Source organism: Diabrotica undecimpunctata, chromosome 4, assembly GCF_040954645.1.
Source record: "Diabrotica undecimpunctata isolate CICGRU chromosome 4, icDiaUnde3, whole genome shotgun sequence".
Lineage (NCBI taxonomy): Eukaryota > Metazoa > Arthropoda > Insecta > Coleoptera > Chrysomelidae > Diabrotica > Diabrotica undecimpunctata.
In genome coordinates this window covers 76,314,140-76,326,334 of record NC_092806.1, presented here as the reverse complement: position 1 = coordinate 76,326,334, position 12,195 = coordinate 76,314,140, and the positions used below count along the sequence as shown (strand labels likewise).

At 30.7% G+C, this 12,195-nt stretch overlaps 1 protein-coding gene across 1 annotated transcript in view; it reads right to left on the bottom strand.

Annotated features, from left to right (window-relative positions):
• Window positions 1–296: 296 nt before the first annotated feature.
• P5CS (Delta[1]-pyrroline-5-carboxylate synthase) overlaps window positions 297–12,195 on the bottom strand; it is a 57,907-nt gene continuing 46,008 nt past the window's right edge. Inside the window, exons 5-8 of the mRNA XM_072529795.1 lie at window positions 8,204–8,703; window positions 7,971–8,109; window positions 2,306–2,671; window positions 297–928 (exon numbers count right to left, since the gene is read on the bottom strand). Of these exons, the coding sequence (XP_072385896.1) occupies window positions 666–928; window positions 2,306–2,671; window positions 7,971–8,109; window positions 8,204–8,703 (1,268 nt within the window). The 3' untranslated portion in view covers window positions 297–665. The remainder of the gene's footprint in view (window positions 929–2,305; window positions 2,672–7,970; window positions 8,110–8,203; window positions 8,704–12,195) is intronic.

Below are 12,195 nucleotides of genomic sequence, written 5' to 3'. Positions count from 1 at the left end.
AGTATTTAAATTCTTTGGTAACTTCGAAATTGTATTCATTTATCGAAATGTTTTGTCTAATTCTTGGTCTTGGATTGTTGGTAACTGCCATATACTTAGGCTAATGTTCATTGACCTTAAGGCCTATTTCGCTGGCCCCGATTTCAAAAAGGGTAAAACTTCTTTCGCTTCTCTGGTGGATTGTAAAATTGTATCGACATCGTCAGCAAAAGCCAACGGTACTTTGGATCCCTGTCGTTTATGGTAAAATAGGTATATTAGAATTGAATTCTATAATCCAATACAAATTTCCTATATGTTGTTTCAAACTTTATTATTAACGCAAATACAAAATGTTTTAAATTTTTTAAATATATACAAATATACAAATCATTTATTTTAATTTTAAATAATTACTACAAAAGTCATTATTTTTAAAATAAAACTAAAAATTTACAAATAAATAAAATAATTTCGTTTTTGAATAGACACAGATCTAGAAAATTATGCCAAATTTCAAAAATTGCATTGTTATATATTAATTAAAATTTCATTGAATTCCTAATAAAACTATTATTTTCCATCCTTCTTCAATGTTTAACTTCAATGTTGAAATTAATAAATAATTAATTTAAAATATATTTAAATGTTCTATTACTATATGCTACTAATACCTAAAAGCGTATCTAATCAACTGGTAATGATTCATGAAGCCACGTTCTATCTCCACCTTCTGCGAAATCAGCAGCAGCGTGGTCTTGCCCGTCGAGAACCCATTTGGTTGTTAAAAGTCCTTCCACACCAACTGGTCCTCTCGCGTGAATTCTGGCAGTACTAATACCTACTTCGGCCCCCAAACCAAATCGGAAACCATCAGCAAATCGAGAACTGGCATTATGAAAGACGCAAGCACTATCTACTTTGGTTTGGAATGATTTTGCATTATTGACTAAAAACATTAAATTAATTTAACGATTTGAACAAATTTAAGACCACAATGAGCTAAGAATAAATTAATTTCATAAAACTAAGATTAAAAAAGTGTCCCATATAACGCCGACATAATTAGACACACTGTATATATATATATATATATATATATATATATATATATATATATATATATATATATATATATATATATATGTATATATATATATATATAGGTATTAATAGGTATTTTATATATATATATATATATATATATATATATATATATATATACTTTACTTTACTTTACTTAATCAGTAGACCCATTTGTACCTTTCGGTGTTGGGCCGTTTAAAATACAATTCATTACATTACAATATTTGACAGTCTTCTGAGGTGTCCTAGCTCTTAACGAACTTTCTCCATTATATATATATATATATATATATATATATATATATATATATATATATATATATATATATATATATATATATATATATATATATTATATATATATAAGGTACGTATTCAGTACGGTGCAGCCAAGTTAGAAAAGAAGCTTCAATTTAAGAAAGGATCACTACAGGAGCAATGCGACCAATTTGTGGCATTAAAGTTAGACAATAGTCACGACCAATAGTCAGAAATACGTATATACGATTGCCTTCCATCGATAAACCTTTTTTGGTTTTCTGTTTTGCGAGACATGCCATTACATTTTACTTTTATTATTCACTCGCATTATCATTTTCCATGTGTTTTAAACGTTTCAAAGTTTGGCATTTCTTTTCACAGGTAGCTGCAGCTTCCTCCGTGGTTATTGTTAGTCGTTGCCGTACTGATGACGACCAATATACATATATACATATATATATATATATATATATATATATATATATATATATATATATATATACATATATATATATATATATATATATATATATATATATATATGTATGTATATATATATATATATATATATATATATACATATATATCATCATAGCAGCCTAATAAAGAAACTCGTAAGGAAGCAACCATACGTACCGAATACTAAGCAACACACCCCCGGTGGCTACATTTCACGTATTTATTTCATTTATGTATTTGTCTTAAATATGTAGATACAAAAATCACATACAATTTTTATTAACATTATCAACCAGTAGAAAATTGACATGGTCCGCTTTTCTACAAGTTAGGTACCCGAAGATAAATAAACTATTTATTTGTCGTATCTAAATTACATAAAGAAATTGTATTGTAAAGATTGTAAAGAAATTGTAAATATATTTGAACTTGAAAAATGCGGAGATACTAACAAGATTTTATCTTAGGTAACCGCAGGCGCCGATTGTATGAATAGTTTAAATAATATTTAATAACTTACTATTTTCTGTAACGATTACATCAGTGTGCGCACTTCCAAACGTGTGGATATGTTTGATCGCATCTTCTAAACTCTCAACAACCTCAATGCAACATTCAAGCGATCCATATTCATGTTTCATTGTTTTTGCCAAAGGTGGACCAAAGGTTAGCATTTGGGTAAGTACTGGTCCTGCATGAATTTTAACACCTTCCTTTTTAAGCATATTGCAAATTTCTGTAAAGAAGTCTCCGTCCATAAGGTCTTTATGAATAAGAAGGGTTTCCATAGCATTGCAAGCTGCCGGGTAGTCACATTTGGAGTCTCTTATTATTCTTAGGGCTTTATTAAGATCTGCTTCTTTATCTACATACACATGGCAAATACCTAAATAGTAGAAAATAAATTAATATATAGACTTTCCAAAAAGTTTGATTATGTTTAGCACTAAATGGTTCGGGATATAAAAAAGAAGTTAAATCTCGTAAACCTAAACTGACATGGCTAAAATTCTAGTCATTTATTGCTTTTACAAAGATAAGATTCTAAAAAAAACGTTATTAAAATAAAATAATTTATAATGGGTAATCGGATTTATATGTAACTGAATATATTGAAAATGTGACGGATTAAATGGACAAAATCCTAGAGAACCATGGCGTCCATCATCAAACGCTATCGGCTTTATATACAGAACAGCCATTTAAAACTCATAAAGTTTGCCATATTTTCTGATGATTCCTTGTACATTGGAACAACAAAATGTGGTGTAAATAGCTGTTTAACGTAACACAAAAGTAACTGACGTAACACAAAAGTAACTGCATTGGTTATTGGGAAATACCAGCCGTTGCATAACACCAACGCATAAGACACCCACCAAATTGTATTTCCCCATGTTCGAAAAACTGAATCAAGTTTTATCGATAAATAATAACTTTTGTTTGTTGTAGAATATAAACATTAAATGTCAAAGACATCTAAATTATAAAATGAGAACGCCAAACATTAAGAACAACGACTTAAGTATGTCATCTCTATAATTTACTGCTTACTCTTAAAGGAAATCGTACTTACTTAAAGCTATAGAATCAGAAACAGCAAGGATAAAATTTAATGGGTTTTTAACAATATTGTTAATTCATATCAAACTATTTTGAAACAAATTTAGTTGTGTGTTCAATTTTGAGTCCTATCCCATTTCTGTATAATTTAAGTTGTGATTGTTAATAATCAATTAATTAATTGTTATCGCAATTGTTAATAATCAATACCCACTGTAATTTCAGAAGTACATTGGTTTGTGAGTTTGACGACGTCGTATTTTTTATATAATATTGTTCTTAATTACTATAATGTGTACGTTTATATAGTGTGTTATTTCATGTGTAAATTTTTAAATAAAATATTTTTTTAATTCCTAGGTTTGTCGGTCTTTTATAAATAAATCTACTTAGTTATTACTTTAACGTTTCGGCTATTTGCCATTTTCAATAAGCACTTTAATTATTTAACATTACTTAATACAAAATTATATTTTTTATGTCTATACTATTTGGTGGTTTTACATGGAATACAGATATATCTGATCCTAAAATACATCTGGCAGGTATTTTAAAATACGAGTGGTTCGGGGTCATATATTGTACATCTGCCATGGTGCATTTAAAAAACAACTCAATTTATTAAATTGTGATGCATATTGGAAAGATCTTTGATGTCAGCCTTATTATTGATAGAATTTAGATCTTTGTATGTGAATCATCTCCAATATGCATCTTTGGTTGAAGTTGTGTTTTTTTTCCAAAATATATACATTAGTTTGTAATGTTAACTAATTTTTGTATTTTGAGAACAATTTCCGAAGTGGAAATTAAAACGTCAATAAACTTACTTTTACCTTTAATTGTAGCTTATTCCCATTTAAATAGTAATTACTTTAAAATGCCACAAGAAAATAGCTTCAGAACAATTTTAAGAAAATATTGAATGGCAATATTTACACTTTATTTTACAAATAAAATCCGACTGATGATCTTGTCCGTGTCCGTCCCAGCTTGCAAAACTCCCCAAAGAGGAGTTTTGAATTAAGTAGGGGCTTTCCTGTACTTCTCGGAAGACGGATGGGTAAGGAAGTCGTCAACCCCGACACGTCGCGTCGCATCTCACTGGCTGGTAGGGAAATGTCCTACAGATATTTAGGATAGGTGTGAATAACGTCTCACCAAATAAGCATTCATGAACCAACTAAGAGCATGGCAAGGCTGCAATGGAATGACACTTACGGCAAATATCACATAATGATTCAACCGGTCATGAAACTGCGATCATGCAGGCAAGGGGAAACTACCTGATTATCTTCCCGATAGTATGCTCCAAATAAATGAGCAGCATAACACAAAAAGGAGAGAGGCCATGCGATTCGGGTAGCGACCGGTGCTATCCTGATTCCGAGTCAGACAGTGTAAAATGGGTCACCGGGCAAGAGCGCGCGAGCAACCAGGCCACTCGTAGTAACTAGATGACTGGAAGAAAAAGCTAAATACAGAAACTTTAAAGTAGAAAATGGATTCATATAAGGACATGGAACGTCAAAGATCTTCTCCTCTTCACATAGTGGAAATAAAATTAATAAGGCAAAATATAAACATATGTGGTTCAGCAGAAACATACAGAAGAGATCAAAGACATTTTAGAACAAAAAACCACACTATCTACATATCGGGATCTGAAAACACAGGATACAATGGAGTCGCCATACTTATAAACAATAGAATATCAAAGTGTATCAGGCAATATGAAACAATAAACGATAGGCTCATAAAAATATCATTCGCAACAAAACCAGAAATTTGTATGTCATTCGGGTATATATGCCCACAACAGATGCCCCAGATGAAGACAGTGACGACACTTACAAAAGCATAGAAAACCTCTTGAAACCCCACAATAAAAACAGTACCTATATATTATTGGAGACTTTAACGAGAAACAATAGAGAAGAACGTCTCCTAGAGTTTGCCAATGAAAACAATCTAATGAAAAGAAACATACTTTATAAACACCACCCAAGAAGACTCTGAATATGGACTAGTCCAAATAAAGACCATAATCAAATTACCTACATACTCGTGCAGAAAAGATGAATACCCTCAGTATTAAATGTAAACGTTATGCCTGGAGCATACTATGGATCAGATCGTAAACTGCTAAAAGTGACTTGCAGGCTTAAACTACATACAACTAGAAAAATAAATGAGACAAAACAGCAAAGGGTCAATAATATAGAAGAATTCCCGATGATATTGATAAAGATAGAAAAACCACAAATATTAGAAGACATAAATAATATGTGGAATGGAATAAAAAACTGGATATATTCAGCGAAAAAGGAGTGCACACCGCGTTAAAGCCAAAAGAACAAACATTGGATGCCAGGGGAAAGTCTAGAATTAGTGAAAAAAAAAGAGCTATGCTACAACTTTGAAGTGGTGGACAAATTCTCATACTTAGGCTCCCTGACCACCAAGCAGAACGTCATGACAAAAGAAATCAAGCCAAGAATAATCCTAGCAAACAAATGCTATTTTGGACTGAGTAGACATATGAGAAGCAGAAACTTAAGCTAAAAAACAAAAATAACCATATACAAAACCCTTATACAACCAGTGTTGACATATGACAGATATATCACAGATATAAACATATATTCGGTGGTAAAGACGTATTATCTCTTATAAAAATAGGAAGACTAAGATGGGCATTACATCTGGCAAGATCACAGCAGAACAACCCTCCTAGAAGAATCATTATGTCACAACCTGTGGGAAGTAGAAGTAGGAGTAGAACTCTTGAAAAAAGTTAAAAATTTGTTCGATATTTAACATTCATTTTTTATTGTTTTAACCGATATTTCAAGCCACAACTTCAAGCCATTTAAGACCATAATGGAAAAGTAAAAACCGACATAGAGAGCATTGTAGAGACATGAAAAAATTACTTATCAGAACTGTACAAAGACACTTCAAAAGATGCATCAGACTCAGGACACAAAAAACATACAATCAGAGAGACCACACCAATAATCTTACGAGAAGATTACTTTACTAAGAAGTAGAGAAGGCTCTTAACCAACTAAGATACAAAATATCGCCAGGGATCGGTGGCATATCAGCAGAGACTGTAATAACAAAATTGGCGTAGATTTAATAGTGGATATGTGCAGCATCATATGGATCAAAGATGAATGTCCTAATGAGTGGTGCGAATCAACTTTTATCCCTATCCATAAAAAAGGATCACTAACTAAAGAACAATGCAGATTCGTACCAGAAAAAAGGACACCGGAGCAGATACTGAACACCAGACAGATTATAGAAAAAGAGAGAGAACACAACATTACACAAAGGCGTTCAATTCAGTAAAATGGGATCCCTTTTGAAGTATAATGGAAAATATGGGAGTACTTAACCATCTATTTAAACTAAAAAGAGATCTATCTGATAAAACTCAGTCAAAGTTAAAATACAGGAAATAAGACGCGTTCAAAACAAAGAAAGGAACTGGACAAGGATGCATTCTATCACCATTAGTATACAACATATATTCCAAATATTTAATCAGAAAGTACTAAATGAATAGGATGGAGGAATCACTAGAGTAGGTAGAAAAACCAGCAACCTGCGATACGCAGATGACACAGTTATAATAACAGCGAATGAAGTCGAAATGATTACCATCACTGAATGGCTAAGCCGGATAAGCGATGAATTCGGACTTCAGATTAACACCGAAAGAACAAACATAATGATCGTAGACACAGCAAATAATAATCTACCGCACATACATTAAGTGTCGAATTTCGAAGTGGTAGACAGATTTTTATACTTGTGCTCCCTGATAACCAACAATGGTAGGGTTATACATTGTATATTCCTACTATATTCTAATGGATTCTCTGAACAAATGTCGAAAATGTTTATTTGACGAAAAATAATTAATGTTGGACATAAATCCTCAAAAACATCGGGAAAATATTTTCCAAAATTTGAACCCAATGTTAGTAAAGCTCATTAATCGGATGTTAACAAGTTCGTACACATCGAAAATAACAACGGCAAGAACAATACAATGTCAATTATGCCACAAAGATTTTGCAATTGCATAGACAACCACCTTACAATTTACAATTAAAAGTAGAATCTGTTGTCAATATGTTGCGTAACCTTAATCAACCTCGAACGTGTAAAGAAACGAGACTTACTATGAAAAAGATAATGAATAAACTCAGAGAGGCAATGATCGTCAAAGAAAAATACAAAGAAGAGGATGTTTTTATCCTACGTATAAATAACGATAAATACATCGCAAAGCGAATCATTGAAAGTTTGCGGAATCAAGAGGGAGTTTCAATGTTTGCGAATGGACAATTATACGTCGCGTTTTTGTGCGTTGGAAAACCGTCATCGTTTTATATTCATGCACATCAAAAAAAGACCAAAAATATTGTTGATCAAAAAGCATTAAATTAATTTAACTTTTTTAATAGATAATATTTTTGAGTATTTTTTTTTGTTTTCTGTTAATTTTTATCTATTAAACTTTGACAACTTAATACTTCATTTAATTCTAATGTGGTACGCAGTTCGCGGGATCAGCTTATTATAAAATAAAAACTAAAAATTACCTTCAGCGTGACCCATCACTGGTATATGCTGACTTTGATCTTGAATACTGCGGACTAATTCGTTTGAACCCCTAGGAATAATAAGATCTATGTGATTTTCCATTGTCAATAAATCGCTAATTTCTTCTCTGGTAGATACCTAAAAACCACATATAAATTCTACATCTTTCTATTCAAGTTTTTTTGATAAATTCCCAAAAATTTATTACAATAAGAATCAGAAACAAACTTACCAAAGAAATCGCGTTGTCTGCCCCGATAGTCTTTAATGAATCAGTAACAAGTTGCATAAGAGCTTTATTGCTATGCATAGCTTCCTTTCCACCTTTCAGTAATAAACCATTCCCAGATGCAATTGCAAGGGCCGCAACTTGAGGTAAAGAATCTGGTCTAGATTCAAAAATAACCAAGAGAACACCTATAGGTACTGTGATTTGCTTTAAAATCAAACCGTCAGCCAATTTTGTTCTTTTTAAAACCCTTCCAACATTATTGTGGCTACTATCAGCAATCTGTTTTAAACCAATGGAAAGATTTCTCAGTTTTGCTGGTGTTAAAGATAGTCTTGACATAAGTGGCTTGGCCAGACCTAATTTAGCTCCTTCTTGAAGATCTTTTTGATTTGCATCCAGAATTTCTGCTTGTCTTGAGATAAGAAGATCCGCCAAGTTATGAACGCACGATGCTCGTTGATCAGGACTTAATGTAGCTAGAATACGGCCGCCAAGTCGAGCTTAAACATTTTATATTTATTTAATATCATAGATATTAGTAAATCTATGAATATTATATAGCGATATGGAAAAACAAACGTAATTAGTTGATTTTAGTCGAATCCACACAAAAATACAAAATACAAACATATAGACAGTGACTTGTTTTTTGCATTTTTTAAAATTTAAAACAAAAATTTAAGGAAGCACGTGGACGTTCTTTATAATATTGTACAACGCTTTAGTATATAAAATTCAGCAGTGCTTTTTATGTGTGGTGAAATAATGACTACCTATGAGAATGAAATAATTATCCACGTAAATTCTAAGCTTAAAAATTATTTCGGTTGTCGTAGTTTGAATTGAATTTTTAATCCAATAAATCGTATTGTGAATTTTATGTGGAGGAAAAATTTAGACAAATTTGCAAAAAAAATAGTAAGTAGTATACTTAATGCAATTAACGTAGAAATTATTTATTAGTTTTTCATCTATATCTAACCAAAAATGTGTTGGTGATAAATCTAGTAATAATGCGAAATCATTTTGATCATTTTGAACTCAAATAAACCAAATAAAATCCCTGAAAATCGAGTACATAAAAGTTCAAATACTGGCCAAAATAACAGTAATCTTTTTCTGGTTATATGGCTAAATAGTTATTTGTAATTATAGTGGAATACAATGTATGCCTGAGATTTTAAGATCAACTGAATTTAGTGAGTAGTTGAGGAGTCTACTCATAACCCAATAACCCAATAATTAACTATTAGTAATTGATGCTTTAATTAAATATAATGTTAATGTAATATATATATATATATATATATAATATATATATATATATATATATATATATATATATATATATTAGGGTGGTCCATAAAAATAAAATTTTATTTTAAAATTTTCACCTCTTACCCCCTAAAATTGTTTTATTTATATTTATAAAGAAACTAAAAACGTAAATCTTTATTGAAATCAGAAAATATTTAAAGGTGGCCCCGTGTCTCAGAAATTTTTGCTTAGCCCTGTGCAATTGAAATTAGTCTTGTAGTAAGTTTTGTGCTTATAATCTCATCGCGCTATTGGTGTTAATTACAGATTCGCAGAGTTTTATCGAAACTATGGACCTGAAGTTGTTTTCCCTGCAATTTTCTCATTTCATCGAAATACATAATGAATACAAGAAAACAGACAGAGGTGTATTTGGATCGTATTGATATAACATTTTGAGACCAAAACTCTAAAAACTACCATTAAAAAGGCAGCTTTTGGACACTTTATATACCTTCATATTCATACAGTGGAAAAGAAAACTATTTTGGAAGCTGCGTGAGATGTCATTTATGTAGTTACAGCCTTTTGGAATAAAGCTAATATTCCCCTTAGGGCTGCTCAACATAGTGTTGCAAAGTTGGAGAAAGTTTTCGAAGAATGGAAAGGTCTCCGAAAGCACAAAAATCGAAAAACTGAGTCTTACAAAGAGAAGGAAGCAAATTTTGTTGAACAAAGATTGCAGAAGACAAAGAATTTTTACTCTTGCAGTATAAAGCTATTGTACGTATAAAAGCATTTTTAGACAAACTTTTAAAATAAAGTTATGCCGATAATAGTTTTTTGAAAAAAATTTTTTAATTATTTTTATTATTTGTAAAAAAACCTCCATTTTGCAAAACTTTTGCAAAACAGAGGTACTTTATGATTGTAAACTTTTAGTTTTTTAATAATTAACACTTTCAGCTATATTTTCCTAAATTTTCATCCTCGATATATTTTTTTTGAGTTTTGTTATTCATTGATCGGACTATTTAATACATAGTTACATTAAAATTTTCTAATTGAAAATTAAGTTTTCGTGTAGGAAAAAAAAATCGGCCAATGTATTTGCTTATTTGACTTATTTATAAAATGTTCATAAGGGTTGTCAAAAATCGTATAAAGGTTTAAATTTTTTCTATGAACAAAACGAACTAATCTTTTAAAACCGAACTGATTTTTCCAGTTTAAATAAATCAAACTGGAAAGAATCAGGCCCAGTTTGTTTGTTAAATGTTGAATTATGTTTGATCAAAAAATTTTATTTTTGCAAGAAAAGTTACATTTTTTTACATCGCTGGTTCACTTTACTAAAATTTTAATTCATATTAAAATTCGACTTTTTTAATTAAAAATTAAGTAATTTTGTTTAGAAAAAAATATGCCGTTTTAATTGCCCATTTGTCTAATTTATAAAATTCTTATTAGAGTTTTCAAAAACCGTATTCAGGGTAAAATTTTGTCTATGAACTAAACAAACTAATTTTTTAAAACCGGACCTAAATATGTTTCTGGTTTGAATAAATCACTTGATTAGGTTGCAGTAGTGTAACGTTTGACCAAAATCATGAGACCCGTCGAACGTACCGTTCAAAAGTTATGATAAATAGAAATTTCAGTCAAAATTCACAACTCATCCTGTATATTATTAAACAATGAGAGCAGACACTTTTTAATGGTCATTTGTTATTCCTCATAGGGGCTTCCATACGAGGTAGGAGTATGTAGAGTTCTCATGACACCCTGTATATTTGATTTCATATGGATGCAACAAAATTTTCCTTCAATATGGACTAACCTATGTCCGACCTCTTTTAAAGAAGAAAAAATCACGTTATAGCGTGGAATGATACAGGCCAATCTTAATTACTTGTCCCATGTCCAAACTAATCGAAATAATGGTTAATAGTAAATAAATGTGGACATTGGAAAAAATTTCCGATTACTGAGCAAAATGGATTTAGACAGAATCGATCAACATCTGATAAATATTAGGTTAGACGGTAAACCAATAACAATCGATCCTCATATTCAATTTTTAGTTATGTATTTAGACAACAGACTAACAAAACGGCCAAAACATATAAAGCAATTACAATTAACGTGCCGTAAGAAAATAAACTTTTTAAAAACATTATCAAACAGGAAATGGTGTTTCGAGCAAGATACAATATTATTAGTATACAAAATCATTATTCAGGTCTAATCTGTATTGTGGATGCATCGAATATTTGCTGGCATCTGCTACAAAGTCTATTTTAAAATATCTAGATACAATTTATAATTATGGTCTAAGAATGGTACTACAAGCATTTAGAAGTAAACCCATTGAGATCATATACGCTGAAATTGGTGAGCCATTCCTTTACTACAGACAAATTCAATTGACACTAACACATTTAGCCTCATTATACCAAACTATGAAAAAAATTAGAACATATTCAAAGAAATTAAACTTTAATTTTCCCGATATATTCGATCCAAACATCGCCGATCCTCATACCTCTTGGTCAATCAATATTCCACAATGTAATATATATTTGAGAAAATATAATAAATAAGTCAAACATACATCCCTTAGTAATAAAAACTATTTCGTCAAATATACTGAAATCTTATAAAAAATTTCTCTAAAGTATTTACAGATGGTTAAAAAATGTTCTAAAAGCTAGCAATGAAGTTGCTGTCGCTTT